Source organism: Sebastes umbrosus, chromosome 19 (assembly GCF_015220745.1).
Source record: "Sebastes umbrosus isolate fSebUmb1 chromosome 19, fSebUmb1.pri, whole genome shotgun sequence".
In the NCBI taxonomy this organism is placed as follows: domain Eukaryota; kingdom Metazoa; phylum Chordata; class Actinopteri; order Perciformes; family Sebastidae; genus Sebastes; species Sebastes umbrosus.
Window position 1 is genome coordinate 19,633,310 of NC_051287.1, and position 25,883 is coordinate 19,659,192.

The 25,883-nt window shown below is 40.7% G+C and overlaps 2 protein-coding genes across 3 annotated transcripts in view; one reads left to right on the forward strand and one right to left on the reverse strand.

The window, feature by feature from the left end:
- The first annotated feature begins 2,403 nt into the window (after positions 1–2,403).
- si:dkey-106l3.7 lies at positions 2,404–8,033 on the forward strand. Its single transcript, XM_037751982.1, has 6 exons — positions 2,404–3,141; positions 5,881–6,042; positions 6,207–6,444; positions 6,548–6,630; positions 6,788–6,885; positions 7,149–8,033. The coding sequence occupies exons 1-6, from the start codon at positions 2,500–2,502 to the stop codon at positions 7,231–7,233; spliced, it is 1,308 nt and encodes a 435-aa protein (XP_037607910.1). The 5' UTR covers positions 2,404–2,499; the 3' UTR covers positions 7,234–8,033.
- Positions 8,034–9,023: 990 nt separating this feature from the next.
- The window catches only part of rnf208 (ring finger protein 208), a 28,943-nt gene continuing 12,083 nt past the window's right edge, over positions 9,024–25,883 (reverse strand). The window contains exons 2-3 of one of the 2 annotated variants that reach the window (XM_037751986.1): positions 20,065–20,874; positions 9,024–11,263 (exon numbers count right to left, since the gene is read on the reverse strand). In XM_037751986.1, the coding sequence (XP_037607914.1) occupies positions 9,420–10,196 (777 nt within the window). In that variant the 5' untranslated portion in view covers positions 10,197–11,263; positions 20,065–20,874 and the 3' untranslated portion in view covers positions 9,024–9,419. Of the gene's footprint in view, positions 11,264–20,064; positions 20,942–25,883 lie in introns of those variants that run through there. The other variant, XM_037751985.1, reaches the window with a different exon arrangement.

Sequence of the window (25,883 nt, forward strand, 5' to 3'; positions counted from 1 at the left end):
GAAATTCTTCTGTAATGCTCAACAACGCCCCCTAGCGACTTCATGCGACCTCCCCCCCTAATAGTATGAGGAGAAGGAATGTTTACAGTGACCAATGTATATAAGGGGATTTAAAATAAGTTTTTTAGAAATACTGAAATCACTGACAAAAATAAATGATTAAAAAGATATGAGTAAACATACATAAATAAAATAAATAAACGACATTAAATAAATAAATTAACTGCATTAAATAAATAAATAAATAACAAAACATAACTTTGTTATAATTCCACATTGTTTTGCATTATATTTGACATGTTCTATTCCTTTAAATTGAAATTCAACAGTATTAAGCCCAGGCAGACATGAAACTAAATAAATACATTATTTATTTACACTAAATAAATAAATAAATAAATATTTGAGTGAGTGAGTCCCCTCATCCCCCTCCAAAAAAGTCTCAAAAATGTTTAACGGTAATTACATATTTTTCATTTTTCAGTTAAAGCTGAAGTAGGGAAGATTGGAGCAAATTTGATTAAAAAAAGTTATTTCTATAAAACGGTCGCTATGTCGTGACAGTAGTACATGAAACAGGTAACCTGAAAAAAATCATGTGCCTCTGTGTCCTCCGGGGTTCCTAACGGCTGTGAGATTTCACAGACTGGAGGAAAACAAGCGGTAAGAGCTGATCTGAAGTCTGCTGTCCAGCTGCCGTCTATGAGAGCCAGCTGTCAATCACTCGCGAATCCGACCAAACGGTCAAACTAGGCAACGCTGATCAAATATGAATCAATATTATGTTACGTTAATGCCTATTTTGCGCCTCAAATGTTTTCAGAATCATCTTGTAGTGCACGGTTTAGCTGTAAAATGAGAAAGTTTGTGACGCCGTTTGTGACGCCGCCGCCGTTGTGAAATTGGTGAAGGAATGCCAAGTTCAGGTCACATGACCGGAGCACAGCCAATAGGAACGCTCTCGGGCTAGATTTTTTAAAGCCTGAAAACAGAGTCACGAGGAGGTGCAGAAGTCTAGTTATCTCTCAGAACACTTGAATTACAATATACTGAAAGGTTATTATGGAATTTTTGCCTAACGATGCCAAAAATATTCTGCCAACTGCCACTTTAAGTGTTCAATTATATTTTCTTTAAATTTCCTTACATGAAGGGATAAACTGAAAGGACACTGAGATACTGAAAGCCTCCTCTACCTTGCCAGAAATAAAATTCAGTGTGGGAATACTCGTAACATTAATAATCTATTTATCGATTTGCTTAAAAGTGGTAAGATACAGTCTATAACATCAACTACAGTATATGTTATTTTTTTTTTTTTAACTGTAGAATAAATAAAAAATAGACAATGACGTCAGCATTCTCAATTGTAGCATCGATATGAGCATGTGTGAATGTATTGAACACATCTGAACCTATCCTATCTTGGTTCATCTAACATAGAGGTGAACCCCACGGCAAACGCGAGAGACAGTTATTTTATTGAGGGGGATGAAGAGATTTTTCTGTTTTCAACACACACACACACACACACACACACGCAAACCTGGGGGTGAGACATAGGGTGCACACTTTGTTGTGAAGATGGATACATTTGGTGCAACAACACAGGAAACCAGGACTAGTTTTAGCTGTATGTATCACAGGTAGAAGAATAGTACTGAATGTGTGTGGATGTATAGGTCTGTTTATGAAAAAATAGAAAATATAATAGAATCAATGAATACAATAGTTAGCATTTATCAGGACAACAATAGTGGGCACTGACTCAAAATAACTCTTTTGTTATGTGTTTCCATGCAGGATTGTGGATGACCCAGTGTGTTTGATCAGATGTTGAGGAATGTAGATCATATCTGCAGACAGGAGTGTCCACTCTACACATTCCTGCACTTGCAGATAAATCTGGGGTTTGTTGAAATGACGAAATGGCGTTTACTGTTTCAGCGTCACACACGCATACCTCATAATGCTGTACATCCACAGAGGAATTTCAACATATTGTGTTACCCTTCTCGTATACTCACACCCGTGAATGAATGAGTAAGGCGTGTTAAGGTTACAGAAGTGTTTCCATCTCAAGTTGTGGGAAACATTTTAATGGCAATTCTGAAGTTTATGTCTTATTTCATTCCAAGTACTGTTTGTAAATACACAGGTTAAATCTGTGCGTTCATGTCTTGACTTGTCTTGTTATGTCTTTGTATTTCTTACAGGTGTGTGGACAAATCAAACATTTCAGTCAGTGCAGATGAGTCAGTCTTTTCCCAGAATGTTTGACAGGAAGGAGCGGGTATGGACATGCAGCTCTGCGCTGTGACGGGACAGATGATGGGTGGAGGCGTGGTGAAGGAACAGAGGCGGATCAGAGGGGATGTTTTGAATTCTACTTCACCAGTTCACCTCAGCTAGTGACTGCGTGGGCTGTCTGAACTCTGGTGACTTTGTTCATTCTCCTACTGCAGCTCAGGAGCAGAGGTGTGAGGATACAGAGGGGAGATGAATCTGTACAGGAGCTTCGGAAACCTCATGGAGGCTTGGGTAACTGACGGAGGCCAGTCGTTGGACTCAGAATGGCTTGGAAGTAATGATGGAGACCTTCCTACGCCTTCCTCCAACGTGGGGACAAACCTGCGCTCAGAATCGGTGGACTCTGGAGTGGAGACAGCCAGCTCTGTCATGTCCTCCCCTGCTACACCCTGCTCTATCTGGACAGATAACGCAGAAATAGACACGTTTTCACCAGAGAGAGAAGGCGACGGACTCACTCCAGCATCAACATCTCCTGTCCTTTCTTCACCTTCACCTTCCTCTTCCTCCCTGCAACTCAGTCCCTGCAGATCTCCGGTGGGCTCCACAGCGTTGCCCTCAAAAGTGGAACAAGCGCTACAGAAGACTGACTCGAAGCGTCAAAAGAACAAACAAGTTCCCCTTACAGTGGACGAGATGCTCAAGCGACGACCCCGAACACCTTTCTTATCCAAGCGACATGCATCGGAGTTAGTGAGAGGTCAAAGGTCAGAGAGTTTGAACCTTAGGAGGACAGCCTTCCCATCTCTGCCCATGAGGCAGTTGTCAGAAACATGCATAGAGCCGCCGTCTACAAGTTGTGACAAGCAGCCAGCTCAGGCAAGATCAGAGGTGAGTTACTGTTTACGTCACAAACGAAACTGTGTCCAAATTTCTATGAATTAGTTACATAATGTGTGTAATTCCTCTTTGTGCTTTTTTTTTGGGAGTAGTTTCGGGATGACATAAGTTTCACAGTAACATGTACGGTCTTGCACATCACAGGCTTGTAAATGTAAAAGGAAAGCCTGAAAGAAAGTATAATTAGGTGTCTAGTTTTACCGCAAAGAGTTGCAACACACATTTACCATTCAAATTCAAAGTAGGACAGGCATGCTATTACTCACACAAACACTCTTTCAACCTGTCACAAGTTGGTCTGCGGTGTAAGGGATAGTAAACCAGTTTGCCCAGGTGACTCTACGCCCACAGGCATGAGAGGAATGGATGGAGACTTGCAGGGGGGAAGCTGAGTAGTCTGTGGGGGTTTTTGCCAACAGACATGCTGTTATCCAGATGATGGAAAAGATTTAAAAAAACAGCGGATGTGTTCCCCTTCACCGTGAGTTAGGGAGCTCAGTGTGAAAATCAGTTCATGCCGATGGCACACAGGTGTTGAAACAACAGGATTTATTGTTACCGTTTGTGTCCAATTAAGCCCTCGATGTTTTTTTAAGTCTTTGGGTGTGCGTGCTCTCTGTTTGTTTCCTTGTATGAGGGCCAGAGTTAAAAGGCTTTGAGGAAACTGATAAGCCGTATAGTGCCAAGTTGACCCAATTATACCCAATTATATCCTTTTTGTAATTCGATATAATTACACTGTCATTAATCTGTTGAAAAGTTGATGCGATGTATGCAAATATGCATTGATAGAAAATGATAAGCAATCAGTCAGTCAGACAAATCTGGACCAAACAGTTCATCTCAAGGTTCGTGGCAAAGAACTACTTACATGGCTTAAGTTCAGTCCTGATATTAAATATCAAACTCTTTTAATCAAATTATATTAATTATATCATATTATAAAATTATATTGATATATTATTTTATATATATATATTCTGGGTGGTACCATTGGTCGCCTTACAACAAGAAGGTCGAGGATTCGATCCCCGGTCTGGGCATTGTCTTTCTGTGTAGAGTTTGCATGTTCTCCACGTGTTCGTGTGGGTCTTCGCCGGGTTCTCCTGTTTCCTCCAACCACCAAAACATGTATCCCACCCCCAGGCACTGTGAATGGGGGGGGACACGTCAGGAAGGGCATCCAGCGTAAAACATCAAATATGTAAAAAAATGTCAAATCAAATATGCGGATCATAAAATCAGATCTCACATGATCCACTGTGGCGACTCCTAACGGGAGCAGCTGGATGACGAACAACATTACTTATCTCTCATTCTCTTCTATTCTTTTTTTTATTTTACTCTAGTTAGTTTTTATAGAGATTAGGGCTGTCAATCGATTCAAATATTCAACCGCATGATTGTCCATAGTTAATCGCAAACTAATCGCACATTTTTTATCGGTTCAAATGTACCTTAATAGGAGACTTGTCAAGTATTTAATACTCTTATCAACATGGGAGTGGGCAAATATGCTTGCTTTATACAAATGTGTGTACATATTTATTATTGTAAATCAATTAACAACACAAAACAATGACAAATATTGTCCAGAAACCCTCACAGGTACTGCATTTAGCATACAAAAAATGCTCAAATCATAACATGGCATACTCAGTTGTCAGTGTGTCAGTGTGCTGACTTGACTATGACTTGCCCCAAACTGCATGGGATTATCATAAAGTGGGCATGTCTGTAAAGGGGAGACTCGTGGGTACCCATAGAACCCATTTTCATTCACATATCTTGAGGTCAGAGGTCAAGGGACCCCTTTGAATATGGCCATGCCAGTTTTTCCTCGCCAAAATTTAGCGCAAGTTTGGAGCGTTATTTAACCTCCTTCCCAACAAGCTAGTATGACATGGTTGGTATCGATGGATTCCTTAGGTTTTTTATAGTTTCATATGATACCAGTATCGTGTCCAGTAAGTCGTGTTAATGCGTTAAAGGAATTGGTGGCGTTAAAACGAATTTGCTTTAACGCTTTATTATAGCGTTAACTTTGACAGCCCCAATAAATTGATTATATTTATAAATTGAATATCTTTGAGGTCCAGACTGTTGGTCTGACAAACCATTCAATTTAAAGACAACTTGGACTGTGATGGATATCTTTTCAGTATTTTCTGACGATTAATTGAAACAAACAATAAACAGATTCATCGACAATAAAAATAATCTTTAGTTGCAGACTTAATTCTAGAGGTAACAGCCATGGTAGCAGCTCTGTGAGGCTGTAATTAGGCACTTTAGGATTGCTTTGAGCTAAATGCTAACTTCAGCATGCTAACATGCTCGTAATTTGTTTTGCCATGTTGACCATCACCATGCCAACATTTGCTAATTAGCACTAAGCACAATCAACCAAATTATTGCAATTCATCCTGAGGGAAACATGAATGTCTGTATCATATTTCATGGCATTTCATTGAGACATTTCACTCAAAGGTCTACCTGCTGGTGGCGCGCTAGAGTAAAAATCAGGGTGATCACCAAAGTCTTTTGAATTCATCATCTTGGGCACCATGAATGTATGTGCAGAATTTCATGTCAATTCATCTGGACCGCAGTGGTGGACCTATGTGTTTGAAGAGCAGCAGTGAAAACTAAGTTGACCAAACTTGTATACATTGTGTTGGTATTGTGTCCTACAAGGTAAATCTTTTCTTGCTTACTGATCTTTTTCAGGCCTGTGGCGAGGAGGCGGTGACACTGATGAGTCCTGGCCTCTGCTACCTGGAGCAGGTGTGCCAAATGTTAGAGGAAATTGCCAGAAAACAGATGCGTAGCCGAGCGATACAGACGGAGATGGATGCCCTGCGGGAGCACGAAAACATGGAGCTGAGCCAGGTAAAAGACATTCACGTCTTTGCAATGCAATTAAGAAGTTGTCCACGGAATGAGTTTCCATGATTTACAAGCATGAAATGAGCTTGTCAAGCTGGTGATGACAAGATGTTTCCTTGCAGCCATATGAATTAACCATTGTTTACCCCTTCACTTGACTCTTTCAGGCTGTCGACACCTGTCAGACACCTGACTTTAAAGCTGCAGCTGAGGAGGATCTCTCTTCTTATCAGACACCTGACTTTAAAGCTGCAGCAGAGGAGGATCTCTCTTCTTATCAGAGTCTGGAAAACACACAAATCGCAGAGCAGAGTCCCACTGAACCTCAGCAGCAGAAAGATTCTTCTTCCAGACACTTTCGTCAGAGATCGGCTTCAGACACAAACATTTCAACAATGCATTTAAGTGAGCACCTGTTTCTTTCCATGTGGTCTTGTAGTGTATATTCAATTTATTCTTGCGTGTTCTGCTGCTGTAATAGTGCTTGCTGTGTGTGTGATTGGTGCAGGAAAGTTGAATGCAAACTGCAGAGGGCAGCATCTGAGTACAGATGACCTGCTGGAGAAGGAAGAGGAAGAGCATGAAAAGCAGGTAGAATACACTTAAATACAATACATCACATGATCTGCACACTAAAGAATAAATGCATTATGTCATTTGCAGTGTGAGTTTTAAAGGAAAACTGTTACTTTTTTCTCATAATATTCTATTAATTTGGGCCACAAATATTTGTATTTTGTCTTTTCAGGGGTGTGACAAAGAGGAGACGAATAAAACTAACAGGAACTGGAAGTTACCATTTGGGTATTTTACAAGAGACGTGTCTTCACTGAGAGATACAAAGGGGTGAGCTTTACATAGCTGTAACCTCTAAGAGGACAGTATTATTAATCTCATATGATGTATGATGATGCTCTGAGGACATGCGTGTGCGCCGCTCCAACATGGCAGCCGGCCACACTGACGCAGTGGTCCAGAGCTGATGCAGAGTTCATATTCAGTCTGTTCCTCCTGAACATTTTGTCCCCTTTTTTTTCATGAAACTTAGCCTACATGCTGCTTCCAGCGGCTCGCCTCAGCTCTGTTTAATGAATTTTTTATCTGCACAGCCAACAGATGCAGTCATCTGAGAAAAACTCGGCCCGACGACGGCTGAGCCAGCTGTTCAGGAGGAGGAAAACTGTGCCTGTGTAAATGGAGCACAGTGTGTGTCTGTCATTGGACATTTTTGGTTTCAGCTCTGAAGAGGAGGAAGCTTTCCTTTTAAAGGTCTGAGCACTGCCGCTTCTTTCAAACGGACTACCTATTCAGACCACGAGATGTAGCAGTCTGCCATGTTTATTTATTGTCTGCTGTATGCTTGCCATTATTTTTATACTGATAATGTGATTTTCTATAAAACTGTGAGGGGGGAATGACATTCCTCTGTCACGTCATAGCACTACAAAGCTCGGCTTTACAAACATCAAACTTGTATTTGTAATAAGCTGCAACTTGGTGAAGAATGCACTGTACAGTATGTTACACTATAAATGTAATATAATGTAAATATAGCTCTCTGAAATTCGTATTCACTTTGTCCTGGTGTTCTGTAACATGAGAGAAACACACTTCATATCCATCACATGCCTATGTATGTCCACATATGAAAGAACAAGCTGATATGACTGCATCACATAAGCTTTCTGATAGCATCTTATTCATTATTTAGTCTATAAAATGTCAGAAAATTGCATGAAAAATCACAGGTCACAACCTTCCAGAGCCCAAGGTGAAGTCTTTAAAGTGCTTGTTTTGTCCGACCAACAGTTCAAAACTCAAATATAATCACTTTACAGTGATTGTAAATGTAGCTGATCCTCACATTTGAGAAAGTAGATCAAGTTGTGTATTTTTGCTTGACAAATGACAGACTTTCAGTTGATTGATGAATCAATTAATCAACTAATTGTGTCAGTTTGGAGTAGATGAATGCATAAATTCATGGGTTATATTAAGGGATTGTTTATGTATTTTTTTTCCTGCATGAATTAAGGAGTTCTGTAAGGGGTAAAATACCAAATGCCATGAAAAACATCCCCGACTTTGCACCTGAAAATAACCTTTATTTTTTAAGCATGAAAGTCTTTTCTGAATTTGCATTTTAATTGCAGTGTAAATTAAGGGATGACCTTTATGGTTTTTGGAACATTTCAAGGACATTTTACAAAACCCTTAAACCGTGCAGAAAACCCATTACAAAATACCACAATCCATTAATTATTCCCTTTATTTAAGGATAACATTGGTATTTTTCAACCTGGACCTTATTTTCCCATGTTTTTGTGTCTAAGTGACTAATGAGGACAACACTTTTTGAAATTGGTCCAGTATTGAGGGAGAGCGATGCAGCTGCCAGCCGCTAATCAGGCTATTATGTAATCGTTTGGGGCAACCAAGTGCTTGTTTTTGCCACTGACAGGCTCAGATTGTTATTATAAGTGTCTGACAACTTTATAGAAAGGACCCTACAGAGAAATGAAATATTTTTCTCATCTTTTGCTTTCTTTTTGTCCTTGCGTCATGTGACTCGTTGCCGGAAGAGACAAAGGTGGAAACGTGAGTGAGAGTGGAGAGAGGAGTGCCACGGGACATCGGTGTTGTCTGAGTTTGTTGGAGTACAGAAAGCGTAGCTTAGTGGTATCTAAAAGTATTTCAATGTCATGGCTGAATTATTTCTCTGTAGGGTCCTTCTAATAATGTTGTCAGAAACTTATAATATCAATATCAACACTTATAAAATCAAAGCGGCTGGCCACTGCAGCCTTCTCCCTCAATACTGGACCAGTTTAAACAAATTTTTGTCCCCAAATATCGAAGTTACCCTTTAAGACAAAGCATCAACGTATCCAGCTTCATAGTGCACTAGTCTAAATAAAAAAAAGGAAAGGCATAATTCTGCATTTTCTGTAGCTTGACAGATAACAAGTGCAGGCCACACAGAGTTCCTTTTATCATTTATTTAATCTTTATTCACCTAGGTTGGGGGGATAGACCTCCCCTGGCATTCCCATGTAAAGAGATGTCAATGACAAACACGTCCAACCAAACGAGAGAGGGTGAATAGGATTCCAGTCCATACATAAAATACATTTATTTACTATTTAATGATCCATCGGCATCCATTAGTCCCACATAGCATCCATCTGTGCTATTAAATATATAGAGATAACATCTGTGGAGGGATTTATTTACTGTATGTGTGTGTGTGAGAGAGGAGGATTGGCAGAGAGGGTATAGCTTATAGACGAAATGAGTGGTGGAGGGATGGGTGGAGGGATGTAGGGTGGGGGAGGGGGGGGTGCAGCGTCGAGTCATGCCTGCAGCGTCCCCCCTTGTCTCTACATGATGCCACAGGAGGACAAGGGGTTGGCGATCTGGCAGGTGCAGGCTGACTGGCAGTATTGGCGCACAGTCTGGTAGCAGCTGCGGTCGGCGTCCCCGCCCCACTGCACGGGCCCGTTGGGGTCGGAGGGCAAGCGGCTCAGGATGCTGGTGTTGATGGCCAGAGCAGCCAGGCCATAGTCAGTGAACAGCACTGTCTCGCGCCTGCACGTGGGGCAGGAGATGAACTTGTACTTGGGACAGGACTCGTAGAGGATCTGCAGGCACTCCTCGCACACCGAGTGCAGGCAGGAGAGGATCCTTGGGCGCTTGCCGGCGAAGTTGTAGGTGTGGCCGCAGGTGGGGCAGTCCAGCGGCTCGCAGGGCATCACGGGCCCCGAGGAGGAGGAGGACGAAGTGGACGAGGAGGTGGAGGAGGAGCGCAGCACGTACTGGTTCACGATGACGTCTTCCATCTTGTAGTGGAACTGGTGGTAGCAGATTTCGTTGGCACTGGTTTTGCGTTGCGCCAGGAAGCTCTGCTCCCGGCGCGTCACGGGGACCGAGGGGGACACCATGGGCCGGGGGGACCCCGTGATGTCCAGGGTCAGGTCGCTGCAGGCCTGGTTGACGATGATTTCGCCTTCGCCTCCGCCGTCCCACGCCACTCTGGGGGGCGGGGCATAGCGCGGCTGGGTGACGGGCACAGGGCACTCTCTGGGGAACTTCTCCGACTGGATGATCTTGACGGTGTCCATGGGGATGGTGACGGGCTGGCGCCTGAGGCAGGACATTCGCACGTTTTCTTTTGTGGAGGTGGAAGAGAGAGGTGGCTCGAATCAGCGCTGGACGCCCCTGCCTGGTTGTGGGCAAGGGGGAAAAAGATTAGGCTCTTTCTCTGAAGTCAGCCATTTGAGGGAACATGGGGACGGATGGTTGCCTCCATGTTTCCCTCAGAGATTCCCCCGCCTTGTGGGCGCTACTCTCAGCCTGTGTCTTTATGAGTGGAAGACAGATAGAAGAGCTCCGCCAGAGCACCGCAATCTGCACCTCTTATTCTGTCACCGCTGATATGTACAGATGATTAAACAGTCCAGCTTACACTATCTGACCAGTGTTGACTACTTAAAAGGTAGCTTTTTTTGTTGTTCTTACTCACTTATGCTGATGTTCTTGTGCTGTCTCTGATGGCTATTTTGCAGATATTCACACACAAGGACAGTTTAGCACAAAGATATGTTCTCACTCAGTGACGACACTAATAAATAATCTCACAGATGCTCACATATATACATACAGTACAGGTAGGTGGATTTCTGCATTCACAGCATGGGTTAGGGGGGTTGAGTTCAGGCAGTTCAGAAAGGTCCAAGAGGTATTGTCTTAAACTATATATCCTGTGGCCTGCCAAGGAAACTCTTGCCTTCTCAAACTTTGCCTTTTACACGCGGTTCTCGCTTAAACGCCCACTTAACTTCCTGTTTTTGGCTTGCGGGTGTGTTACACTTTGACTCGAGTGCGTGAGAAAGAAAGAACGAGTAACCTCAAGTCTTTCTCTCTGCTCTTGTTCCAGTTTGGCCAGATGACCCTGTTTGACCTCTCAGTGGCTCGTTGATAAGAAACAGGGAGGAGGTCTTTTTTTCTTTTTTTTTTTCTTTTGGGGAGGTGCTCCAGAAAGCTGTTGGAATGACGCCTTCAAGCTCCAAGGCTCCTGAATTCCTCGAAGGTGGGAGTGAAGGGTTTAACTTTCAGACAGTCCTCCCAGCTGAGCAGAAGAAGTGATAATAGTCTGAAGGATGCCTCTGTGCTTGTCTCCCCTTTTCAGTGAAACGTCTCCTCAGGATTCTTTTCGTCCATGTACCTGTGAAAACAGTAAAGAGATATTACATAAATTACATGAATTTCTGCTCTGATAAACACATTATCTGTAAGATTTAGTGAATTTTAATGACATTTAACATGGAATGTAAATGGAATACAAGCGGGGAGGACAGGGTCAGCTTCTCACAAGGTATGAAGGTAGAAAGGTATGTGGGTGTATGCCATTTTCACTGTTTCATAGACAGAATATTTAGCTGTGAGGTATTAGTTTGATTTTAACATACTCCTACAGACTGTATAAAATATGGACGTAGGCTCCCTGACGTCACCAATAGGTTTCTGAAGAGCTGTTGTGAAGCTCAAAGTGGGTGAGGCCTTGGCAGTGCACAACCTAACTCCTGACTAATCCAAAAATGGAAAAAAAGTGCATCTTCGGTGGAGCTGAGGTGAGCCCGGGTGACGCAGCAGAGCAGACAGCTAGCAGCTAGCGACCTGAAATGGCACCCACCTGTCAATCAAAGTGGCCACGCCCTCAATTATGCCAAACTTTAAGCTTTAATATAATTGAAACGGGTGAGTTCTATACAAATTCACCGGAGATATTAGCTATGGAGACCAAAACTGTTTTTTTGTACCAGGCTGTTAATATGTTTATTTCTGCTGTAAAGTCGAACCTTTTAACATGGGGGTCTGTGGGGGACTGTGGGGATCGGCTCACTTTTGGAGCCAGCCTCAAGTGGCCATTTGAGGAAAGGCAGTTTTTGGCACTTCTGCATGGGCTTCATTTTTCAGCACATACTTTGTGTGTATGATTAATTGGAAGGAATCTGAAACTGTAGCTGTACGAGGATCAAGTTTCTTTGAAGCTATCAGATGACGGAGGCCGTCACCTTTGCATCTTGGCCTCGGCCCATGTGTGTTGATAATTATCATGTTGCCAAATCCTCGAGGGCACAGCACAGAGAGTAACGCCTTTCTTTAGACTAAACACAATCAGAGCGCTAAAAAGTCAGAGGATTATGTAGATATGTGGTGTGTTAGGCGTAAGAATGACCTGGTGAGTGCAATTCAGAACACTTCAATTATTTTTTAGGGCAGAAACTAAAGGTTATTTTCATTAGATTAATTTACAGTTAATTGTTTAGTCAACAGAATTGCAGCAAATATGGTAAAATGACAGATCCCAGAAACAATGGCTTGTTTTGGCAAAACAGTAAAATAACAGTTAATATACGACAAATATTTGGCTTTTTTTGTTTAAAGGTGCAGTGTGTAGGATCTGGCGTCATCTAGCGGTGAGGTTTGCAACCAACTGAAACTTCTCCCGTGTGCCAAGTGGATAGGAGAACCCACGGTGGCTGACGCAAAAACAAGAATGGCCCTCTCTAGTGCCAATGTTTGGTTTGTCCGTTCTGGGCTACTGTAGAAACATGGTGGAAACACAATGATTCCTAGTTTCAGGTGATTATACACTAAAGACAACACAGTTATTGGCAGGTGGGACCATTCTATTTTTGCCAATAGATCCCCCTAAATGTTACACACTGTTCTTGTAATAAATTACTCATGAATCAGCTAAATTGGGGCCATTTTCTGTAGATCAAGTAATCGTTTCATTGCTAGAACTTTTGAATACAAGAGAGGCTCTTATATATAAACTGATTAGGTATGTACTATTAAGTACACCTGTACAGTCTAATGCAATCCAATACAACTGATCTTCCATCAGTCTTACTTTTACAGTGTTCTGTTTTTGTTGAGGCTGTCGTAGAGGTGTTACTTAGATTCTGTTTTAACATTGAGGTCATAGTTGGTGATGGTGTTGCACAATTATTTTAGGTGCTTCTAATATTCTGCCCCCCCACCCCTCATGTCTGTAAATAGGGAGGACAACAACATTAGAAACACCTCAATGTACTGTAATGTAGTCCAGTATAGAGCTGCAATGATTAATCGATTAGTTTAGTCAAATAGGAAATGAATCGCCAACTATTTTGATAATCGATTAATTGGTTTGAGAAGAAAAAAAAAAAGTAAAAGTTCTGTGATTCCAGCTTCTTAAATGTAAATATCTTCTGGTTTCTTTACTCATCTATAACAGTAAACTGAATATCTTTGAGTTGTGGACAAAACAAGACATTTGAGGACGTCCTCTTGGGCTTTGGGAAACACTGATGGACATTTTTCACTATTTTATAGACCAAACAAGTAATCGATTAATTGAGAAAATAATCTACAGATTAATCAACAATTAAAATAACAGTTGCAGCCCTATTACAGTATAATACTATCTTTGACAATGACCTCAATGATATGTCAACAAAAACTGCTGGTCTGTTGTATTGGACTGCATTAGATTGTACAGGTGTACCTAATAAACTGGCCACTGAGTGTATATGTAATATTTGTTTTATGATCTTTCTTTACATATTTGAGCTTTTATCATTCTGCAAATTCTATCAGGCACACAGACTTGTTTTATTCAGATTATTAGTGATGTCATTTGCTCTGGTGCACACACACACATACATGTTACACATAAAAATGCATGCTTCTAGCTGTATTTTTAGAAATACAGAGGTCATACATGAGTATCTGTGAGTGATGTGAAAACACCCCAAATAGTCACATTTAAAACCTTTAATAAAAAAAGTGTTGATATCAGTAATAGAAGTGAAACAACAGTAAATGCAACCGACTGTCTGGTCAGAGCAGGTGATTGAGACACATGCTGTGGTCCTGCTCTTATCACGCTTCCTGTCAGCATTCTGTTGAATCTTATGAGTTGCGTCAGTTAGACGCTTACATGCGTGGGAACAGGTTACACTCTTGCATGGAGGTTTTGTGTCATACTGTGTGTGGGTTTTATGAAGAAAAAAAAGAACAAGTGTATGGATGAAGCTTTTTTTTTTCGATTGACCAAAACAATAGCTGCCAACCAGCAGAGGAGGGAGGATGACACATCTTCCATTCTCTTTCACGGCTGTCAAACTGTGATGATTCATTAGAGAGAGAAAAAAAATAAACTGTGCAGAGGAGGTGACCTACATGGCGAAGAAGAGAGAGGGAGAAAGAGAAAGAGAGAGAGCACAGTGCTGGTCCTGGTTTCTATTTATGGTTTGTTTATCTATGCACTTCTCCGTGGTTTCCTGCCCCCACAACCCCAACCAATGCTGAAGATTCACACCGAATGACAGAGATGTACCTAACAGGCGGAAGTGCTTCAGACGGTTACTTCCACGTGATGAGGCGAGCCTTATTGGGCAAGCAGGCAGACGTTTTGTTTCTCCCCTTTATCCTTTCTCAATGAGCCTGTTAACATATTTGTACACGCCACACTCAAACACGCAGACAGAGAGCTGGTCGCCAGAATCACTCGCAATCTCACCAAATGTGTTTCCTCCCAGCACTGCAACGCTGCAACACTTCTCCCAAAATAGCCTGTTTCTATCTCATCCTCTTTGCACGCGCAGCATGCATTCACACACGTTTGATAAAGAGAGTGATATACATTTCGGCAGCGATGGTTGGTGCTTTTTTAGAGGATATTTATGAAAGACATTTCTGAGATACGATCATCATGAATGTGTATATGATGATCTTACAGGTCCAGGCCAATAGTGGCAAGAAGAAACTTATCAAAAATTAAATAAACAAAAATGTTAACAGTTACTCAGATCAGGAAAAGACAACCTTTTTGCTATATCACAATATTGTGATAATTGTTTGATATTTAATGTACATAAAATCATATGGCAAATGTATGCAAAATCACATAGAAATGATTAAACTGCTATTCAATGCAATGAACTGTGTTCCACGGTTATGTGTCATATGTGACAAAATTCCACAGAAACATTTAGCAACTCATTTTGTCAGTATGTACAAATACTTGTAATCATTCATTTGGACATTATGAAAAACAATACATACGATGTGATCTTATTGTCATAATCATGGCTGGATATCAACCTTAGAGATGTCTGTGACACTATGTTAATAAACCCGCCAAGTAACTGATCAGATTCTTGGTCATATTTACTTATTCTATGAAAAATGTACTGGTTTAAATCACAAGTTCTGCTTGTGTTTAGACAATATTTAACATGAGATTTGGGGTTTTGTAAAATAAAAAGGTGTTATGTAGAAAAATATGTTTGTATTTATCAAAGTAATGTATCAATGTTTTGTACCTAAACTCAGACATAATATCAGCATCAAACACTTTTAAATGATACTCTACATGATACTAGGGCTGGGCGATATGACCAAAATCTTGGTGACTTTCATATCTTGATAACAATATATATATCACAATATAGCATGTTTTCTGGTATTTTTGTATACTCCTGTATGAACTAAATACTTGACAAATCAAAAGTATTTTCTCATTTTAAGCACTTGATTGAAAAATGAACATAACAGTGTAAAAGTAAAATTAAAGAGAATAAATAAATAAATCTAGGCCTATATCGCAATAGAAACGATATAGAAAAAAGTAACATTTTTTTATAATTTTGACGATATAAATCGTCCTATTGCCTCAACCCTAGATCGTATTGTCATAATGATGGCTGGATATCAACCTGATAGCATGTCTGACACAATGTATATAAAACTATCAAGTACTAAATGCCGGCATTGAATGCCTGATCAGATTCTTAGTCTTGTTCACTTATTCCATGATCAGATATTTACTGGTTTAAATCATAATTTTGCCACTGTTTGACTGTTTTATTTGGGCAAAGTTCTGTTTGTGTTGAGACAACATTTAGCATGAGATTTTAGTTTTTTCTTAACTAAAAAAAGGTTATGAAGAAAAATATGTTTGTATTCATCGAAGTAATGTATCGAAATTGTAACATTTTGGCATTAAAACCTAAACTCAGACATAATATCAACATCAAACTATTTAAATGATATCCTACATGATACTATAGTATACTATATCATATGGATGTTTTCCAGCTCTACACTGAGAGTGTAACGATACATCGATCTGGATCAATATACTGTATATACTCAATGATCAACGATCCAATATATCGATGCAAAGTGAAAACATGGATACATATTGTCATCTTTAAGATAAACCTTTATTTTGAAATTCTTAACTGATAAAAAACATTTGCACTTAAACATGAGAAATGTGGCACTTTATAGTGTACAACAGGAGGTCTATTTTTATTAAAAAGAATAGAATAGATTGTTTTTTAATTGAAATGTCTGGAGGAGCCCAGTGATAAAGTTGTCGAATCATAATTTAGTTGCTCTTTGTGAGTTTATATAAATGTAACTGATGTGTTAAATATATATGAAATATGACATCGTCTCATATGGATCGCAGGCTCCTCCATTGAATCATGGCGCAGTTTGTGAAATCAGTAGATATCGTATCGTTGTCCAAAGAATCGCTATAATATTGTATGGTAATGAAACTTGTGATTTACACCCCTACTCCTTAGTTATATAAATGCAATAGTGGAAATTTAGGCCTGATTTTAAATCAGACTCTGCCAAATCTGCCGGAGGGATATACCTGCTGATATTAGCTTATTGCAGATATATCTGTATTGGTGGATATATGGGCCAATAAATGATAATAGAAATTGCAGTTAGAGCTGCAACGATTAATCGATTAGTTGTGAACTATTAAATTAATCGCCAACTATTTTGATAATCGACTAATCGGTTTGAGTAATTTTTTTAAAGAAAAAAAAAAGTCAAAATGATCTGATTCCAGCTTCTTAAATGAGAATATTTTCTGGTTTCTTTACTCCTCTATGACAGTAAACTGACTATCTTTGAGTTGTGGACAAAACAAGACATTTGTGGACAAAACGAGACATTTGTGGACAAAACAAGACATTTGAGGATGTCATCTTGGGCTTTTGGAAACACTGATCGACATGTTTCACCATTTTCTGACGTTTTATAGACCAAACAACTAATAAAAACTAAATAATCAACAGATTAATTGACAATGAAAATAATCGATAGTTGCAGCCCTAGTTGCAGTACAGAAAGGCCAAATACATATTTTAGGTAATTTAGAAACAAAGTTGCACAAACACAAACAAATGTAACTAATAAATATCTGTTTATTTTATGTTTATGTGAAACACATAAAATCTGCTGATAATCATTATTAGATTTTTAAAACCCTCTCATAATGATATTGGTATTGGCCTCCAAAATCCGGTATTAGTTATTGTTTAAAATTCAAATAATCAGATTCACTTCTGACAGATATTTTACATCTTTGTGGATACAAACAACTTGTGAGAGTATGTGTGTCTTCCTGGTAAGTGGGCAGGGGTCGAGTTGATAAAGCATCCAGGCTGCACGAGGAGGAGCCTTTGAGCCTGGGGGGAGATGAAGCAGCTAAAATTACCCTCTAATTTGGTGACAGCGCTATGAAAAGGGCTGATAACTGATGCAGGCTGCCTGCTGATGGGCCGGCTTTTGGCGCAGCCTCCTCCTAATCGACGGAGCACTCTCTCCGGTTATGTAAGGAGCTCATCTCCGACCCAGTCACCATATTAACACGGCGCTTCAGCTCTCCCACAGACTTGACATTGAGTGTTTGTGTGTGTGTGTATACATAGCTCTGGATGCTCTCCCTGCAGAGGAATTATTACACTAATGAAATCATGGCAGGCATTTGACCTCGTCATCGCGAGCAAGAGGAGGAAGCTGACCACAGGGATGTCAGAGGAGTTTGTCTCAGCAGCAGCAAATTCCTCATAGCATTAAACACACACACAGAGCTGCATACAAAGGATAAAGCCTCACACACACACACATATCCTAGAACGTTCTCACCCTCGAACGACTCCCCATCACGTACTCCTCGGCACCACCCTTTTACATTCCAGTCAGTGGACACACAAACAAAACAGATAACAAACAGATACGAGCCTCTAAAAGCAGTATCTTTAAATGTGTCTACTATCAGTCATGCTGCAGATTAAACTGAAGGAAACACCTGAAGAGAAAGAGAGGTAGTGTCACATGCCAAGAACATTCCTATCCTCTCACACTCCCACTACGTTGCTTCGTCTCAGGTCCTCATGATCACATCGGAGAGCGCTAGAAGGGCACCATGTTGAATGAGTCATAGAGACCCTGCCCATCAGTCTGTCTCTCTCCCTTTCCTCTCAATGAAAAATCTGTCTCTATCTCTCCATCTCTCCCTCCATCCGTCCATCCCTCCATCTATCCATATGAGCAGTGTGCTGGCTTGGATTGGACAGAACAGACGGTCCGGATTCTTTGTGCCCCCTACACCACATACATACCAGCAGTATGTCAGGTATGCCAGCTATGTTGAGATGCGTATCCACATTCATGCCTCGGCCGATAAGAAAAAAAAAGCATCGCTACGCATCCTTACTCTGACCTGCGTGGGATGATATGTTTGTATTTTGATTACATAACATGTTATGACCCTTAGCGTGATCTGAGGACAAATCCCCAGATTTGCTGTATGTTTGCTGGCTGCAGCTTCTCTCGGGAAATCGTTGCACTTGCAGGGATTCAGTGAACTACTGGGAATGATTCAAATGATTCAAATACAGGAGGAGAGTTTGCTTCTGTTTTACTATGCAGATGACAGCTGCAACTCAACGTTTTGCTTGCTTTTATCTTCCTGATGTTACGGCCAAATATGCATTCTTTTTTAATGACATGTTTTCTCAATGGGGTTTGGCTTGCAACCATTTTATGAATAAAGCAATGAATTTCCTTCACATATAACATTCAGTATAGGTTGAAATTAAATACATCTAGATATCTTTTCCCATGCAGGATTAGATCAGGACATGATGTTTGGCTTTTATTACTATATTTACAGTCAATCCATCAAGCTGTGATTACATGCATTTGTTCTGTAAGCTCCTGTATGATTGTGATGTTTGTGCTTTTGCATGGAAAAGCAGAAAGTGCTTAGTGAGCATGTGGGGAGGTGTTGTTTTTAATAGTTCAGCTCACTGTCATTCACACGGCAGACATCGGCCATTTTGCCTCGCAATTCATTACAAGCCAAGTGCTCTTTGTTCTCGTCTGTATGTATCTCCCACAGCAACATGGCAGAGCTGCACACACAGGCAGAAAACTAAAAGGGCAATAACCATCATCGCTCCACCTGACACAGACCTCATAGGAGATTTATGAGGGGGGAAAGGTCCAGCAAACGGTCCAGCTCTTCAATAACAGCTTGATTGATTCGGGTCGATTGATTTTTCTTTTAAGGAGGGCTGTCTCGGCGCGTGGGGTTTAAGGTGGATCGTTGATGTCGTGGGAGCCGAGACTCGGGAGGGGACTAGAGTCGAGGTGGCCAAAATGTTTGGCCCGTGTGAGATGGAGCGGCTTTTATCGTGTGGGAGGGGTGCGTTCGGGGGAGCAGCAGTTATGCAATCGCAGCATGGTGTACTCTCACTGCAGCACCAATGTATGGCCAATATGGAGATGCCTTTCGTGCTGCTGACAGCTACAGAACAGGCAGTTCCTGCCCTGTCCCTATATCAACCCCCACCCTCGCTTTCCTCCGGGCCCCCGCTGGAGGTCTGTCAAATGTCATAACCGCTGGAGACGTGACCCTGAAGATGCCATCTACACCCAAACACACTGGACTCCATTCATGCATCCATGTGTGTGTCTGCAAGAATGATGCAACGACCATGTAAAACCAGCTGAAAAGGGCAAAGGCCATCTCTGTTTTGCACAAAGACAGCTATAGAGAGAAACATTAAATGCACATATAGAGGAGCCACACCTCACAGATGTGAAACATACAGATGCAGAATGTGAAGATAAACTGATGCAAAAGCTCATCCTCACCTGTCTTGCCTACGCACTTGTCTTGTTCCAGTCCTTTTCTCGCCCTCCTCTTCCTCGCTCCAGTTGGTTGCCGTCGACGTTGCTGATGCTGCTCTGTGAAGATAAACCCGCTCTTTGTTCAGGGGGACGTCTCACCAGAGGGAGGATGCTCTCTCCTGTCCATTTGAGTCTAGCAGGACGAACGGCGAGCAGCAGCAGCAGCAGCGCAGGGAGGCGAACATGGAGGAGATGTAAGATGGAGGAAGCTGTTGCAAGGTGGATGCGTCATGTCTCGGGCTGCTTTCGTCGAGCTCTGCATCCCTCGTTCCCTCTCCTCCTGCTCTCTGGCACCTTTGTCCTTCACTCTCCCACCCGTGCTCCTTTTCCTCCGTGCTGTGGCTGAGCGTCTGGTCTCTCTTTCTCCATCCCTCCTCCTAAAGCCTCTCAAATGATTCAGCTTACGACCTGAGCTTCTGCGCTTCTGTGTTCCTCTGCGTGCACGTCAACCTCTTCTCTTCTCTTCTCTTCCTTCCTGTCTTTCTGCCCGTCTCTTTCTTCTTCTGGTTCTTCAGGTAAACCTCTCTTCTTCTTCTCTTCCTTCTTCTTTCTTTCCTCTCTCCTCTGCTGTTATCTCTCCTCTCGTCTCAGCTGCCGTTCATTACTCCTCTTTCTCCTTCTCTCCGTCTGCTCCAGTCAGTGCACCTCACAGTCACACATGCGCAGTGTTTTCACACATACATGCACACTCACTCACACACACACTCCCTCTCTGTCTCTGTGCCTCTGGCTGCCTCCTTATGCATATGGCTTGTTTCGCCTGCCCACCCCCTCCTGTCTCTCTCTCTCTCTCTCTCTCTTTCTCTCACACACTCCCTCTCTTTCTCTCTCGTTATGCTCTCTCTCGCTGCAGCACACACTGCAGTGCCTCTGCAGGCAGGATCACGTTTTCTAGTTGCCAGAGAAAATATTTCAGCCAATGAGAAACGCTAACATCCCCCACCCCCCATCACCCCCAGCGTCTAAACACACATATGCATACACACATAAACACACTCCTGCTCATTTATCCACAAACATGCACACGTCGTGTCTGATATATGAGCCTGTGTATAAATGTTTGTGTCTAAATGTGAAGGCTTTTGCACCGAGAGTCATGAATCATACTTAAAATGCAATATGAAAACACACACATATGGTTAAGTACACCAGCCAGGAAATACAGGAGGCTGTTTTGCAAGTACATCTAATCTAAGGGAGTGCAGCACATCTGACAAGGCAAAAAAAAACTGCATAAATTCACTCAGAAATTAATTTTCTATCAGGCTGCTGACTGGACCTTTTTTTAGAAAAACAGATCCATCATATTCAGCGCATGTATCTCACTCATGTTTGCAGAAATGGATTCCCACAAACAGCCTCAATGCATAATGTTAACAACATAACAGAGTGGTGTCATTTGTTCTCATTCCTCCTTGACACTTTGAATCCTCGAAACAAACTGTGAAATGCTGAGTTTTCTATAAATTCACCCAGAAACTTGAAAGCAGCATCCCATAATCTGCTCCGACCACAGATCTGCTCATTCAGTGATGTTGCATAACGAGGATTTTAATAAGTTTTGTATCTAGCCCTCATGCTGACCAATAAATAATCCTCAGATCAAAGTGGGAAAAAAAAACATGATGCGATTTTTCAATCAATGAAAGAGGGTTATGCTTATATAATGTGGGCATCGGATGCATAATGTAATGAGAGATAATCTGAACACCAAATGGCTCCTGTTTGAAGAGGATTAGCAGTGAGAACTGTGTAAACTTGCTTCTCTGTCAGAAGTTTGAGGAGGATTCAGCAGTATGTGCACATCATTGATGCAATATCAGTTCCTCAAACTCAAAGGCTATTTGGTGTGCTGTTTTCTTATACTCTGGTATCTCTCTTACCTGGCACGCTTTTTAAAGTGCATGTGCAAAATCCTGTTGTTAAAGCTCATGAAAAAAAAAGTTTCTCTAGAACATAAATATTCATGACCAGTGTTGGGCAGTAATTAATTATAATGTGTTACAGTCATGTTTTTTTCAGTAAGGACTAACACTTTACTCTAGGTCCCCCCCCCATTAAGCATTTATAGGCGGTGCATACACTTATAATAAATCATTAAATACAAACTATAATGTGTGCTAGTTGTAAGCAGATGTAAGTATTAATTTATGTGTTTGTCAGCAACCACTGTAGCTATAAGTCGTCCAGTGGGCACCCATAAGTAGAGGCTTGAATGACAATATAGTAAAACACAGTTGTAACAATATAAAATGTCTTCATAGGGGACATTATAATGGCTGACAAATAGGATATGTAGGGCCTACACCAATAAGCACGTGAAATTGACCTTATTTACCATTTATGTATTGTTACAGTTTAAAATTCAGTAACTAGCCTACATTATAGTTAGTAATCCCAGTAACGCTGGTTATATTCAGCTCTGCAGTCTTAACTGATGATGATGTCTGATGATGGAGTCTCTGTGGGCTCAGTGGTCAGACTGTCAGGTGTATTAGCTTGGCTCCAGGGGGTTGGAAGTGTGGGAGGCGGCTAGCTACTGCAAAAGAGGAGAAATATTCACACTCTATAAGTCCAAAGCTGGTCCAAATTCATCTTAATTATGTGGCATGGCTTTGCTCTGGGTTGGAGGGTGTCTGTGAACCACCATGTGGCTTCATGGTGAGGACAGGAACTCTGGAGAGCTGCATGCAGCCAGGGCCTATGTTAAGCTAGGCTAATGTTAAGATAGCTGTTGATGGTAGACTAATGTTAAAGGTCCCATATCGTGCTCATTTTCAGGTTCATACTTGTATTTTGTGTCTCCACTAGAACATGTTTACATGCTGTAATGTTAAAAAAACAAGTTCATTTTCATCATACTGTCTGCCTGAATATGCCCGTATTTACCCCTCTGTCTGAAATGCTCCGTTTTAGTGCATTTCAATTGAATTGCGTTGCTAGGCAACAGCTTGGGTCCATGTTTACTTCCTGTCAGCTGATGTTATTTACATACACTGCAACAGGAAAAAAACTGGGACACATTTAGAATGTTTATGTTTAAAACTGTGTAATGGTCTAAATATTGTATATTTGTGACATCACAAATGGACAGAAATGCTAATGGCTTGTTTCAAACGCACAATTTCTCCGTATAGTGTTTTGATAGTTTAACAGTATTTATACAGCACTTAAACCTGCTCTATAATATAAAAGATGCAAATCTCACTTTTCACAATATGGGACCTTTAAGCAAGCTAGCTGTTGATGGTAGGCTAATGTTAAGCTAGATGTTGATGATAGACGAATATTAAGCTAGCTGTTGGGTTGACGGTAGGCAACATTAGCAAACAGCTGAAGTTAAATGTAGGTAAATGATTGGTGCTCTGCAGTAGGCTACATAATGTAACATCACAAGTTCCACCAACTTCAAACCAGTCAGAAGAACAAAATACAGAAAATCTCTCATAAATAACCAAAAACTGGTCGAACGTTGGCAGAAAGTTATGCTAATGTGTTTATATGGGACCTCATTGTTCAGAAGTTGATTGAGGAAATACATTTTCAGGACTTGCAGGAGCAATAAATAAAAGAAAGCTCCAAAAGCAAGCCATTTTCTACCACTAAACTTATAGCCATGGCTGACAGATGTGTTCACTTTTTTTTTTTTTTTACTTTAGTCATGCCCCATACGTATTGCTCCAATTCATAAATGTCCAACCTCCTTACACATTGAAAACAATACAACTATGTAGCAAAAAAGGCGGACCTCAGATTTTCTCTAGCCTATATGAAATTCATCGAGATCATTATAATCTTATAAATATGAGTAATTTATTTAAAACTCAGTACAATCCAGTCCATGTATATCCAACCAGTATTTGTTTCTTTGGACTATTTGTATTGTTTACAACTTCCAGAACACTTGACTTGTATCATTATTGTATTCTTTCATTCTGTTGTTTCTATAAGTAAGTTTCTATAAGTGGAAGTACATTGAGAGAGCTGCATAAAACTGGAGTCAAATTCCATGTATGTATTTATACTTGGCGAAATAAACATGATTCTGATTCTGAAAATACCTGCGTACAGCTAGTGGAAAAGTCAAGTTTTCACAGTGTTAGAAATATGAAAAGCACTTGCAGCAGGGCAAATTGTTTGTTTAAGAATAGACCAAGAAAGCTGTTATCATGAACGTTTTGCAAATGTCAGTGGACCAAAACATTACAAAAATGTGTGTGCGTGGGAGGTTTTATGACCAAGTGAACTCAGCCGGCCATGAACTAAGGTTAATGGCAAAGACAAGGTCTTTGGCGTGTGTGAGTGGTTTTCTTCTAAAAGAATTTTCCCATTGCTGACGTGCAGTTCAGAGGGAGCTATAAGGAACTGAAGACCTTTATAATTGTATAACTGCAAAGACAATGAGACCTGTCACATGCACAGAGGGCCCAACATGCCCCGAGGCATGCTTCTCTCAACAAGGCCGGATTTCTACTTTACCTGTGACCCAGCTGTCAGCTGAGTGACGGGCTGAAGGGGATAAGAAATTATACTTTCCAATCCAATCCAATCCAAATTTATTTATAAAGCACATTTAAAAACATCAAAAGTTGACCAAAGTGCTGTACAATTATACATAAAAACATAAAAACAACATAATAAAACACTAAGACCAACTTAAAACCAACAGGACATAAAAATAATAAAAGCATTAAGACCAATAGGAAAGGAAAAAGGATTTGATATATTGCTGTTAATATATAGTCATTTATTACATGTATCAAAATTATATAGGCTACCATGCCTGTCATTCTGTATCTATTTGTTTTTGTAAATATGTAACTACATGCAAGTTTGCTACAGTTTGCACTAGTTAGATGCTAAACTGCATTTAGTTGCACTGGTATTTACTGAACCACAAATGGTGGAAACTAATGTAATTTAATCTAATCTAATCTGTGTACAGTTCCAAATGAAAAAAAAATGAAATCTACTGTATGCAGTATGACATTAATATATATACAAGTAATATTTTGTATTGCATTAGGATTATCAACAAAATAATAATACACTGTAGCTGGCAGCCATGCCCGCTGCTACCCCCCAAGATTTCACCAATTTCGACCGGCATTAGTTCATTTTTATACAAACAAAAACCTTGTATCATCAGAATAATTTGAAATATGCTGAATCACATATTCTACACAAAGGTTTGAAAAATGCTTTACCAAACACTGACCATGTTTATTGTTTTTTTTATTTCCACATAGACAGGAAGACATCCATACTCACACCAAGTCCAAGATCTAAGTTGTGCAGAAAACAACAGTCCTGTCCTGAGAGTTATTGATCTCAACTTTCTTTGAGATCAACTCTTTAAACTAGTGTGGAACTAGTGTATTTACTGCACAATTGCAGTAAATACACTAGTTCCACACTGGAGACTATCATGATGGCTGATATGTGTATATATAAATAGCTGCTACAGTAAAAGGGTTAAAGCCAGTGTCCTGCATGGAGTGATGTAGTATACTGTCCTTTGTAATGAGGCTCTTGTGCCACTAGGAGGCCACTGATGAAGTGATTCGATTTTGATGGTTAGAGGTCAGAGGTCAAGGTCACCCTGATCACACGTCTGTCCCATTCACGTCAAAGCGATATCTCAGGAACACCTGAGTCAATTTTTTTCAAATTTGGTAAAACTTGGAATCAAGGATGACCCAATTAGATTTTGGTGGTCAAAGGTCAAGGTCACTGTGACCCTACGTCCGTCCCATTCTCATGAAAGCGATATCTCAGGAATG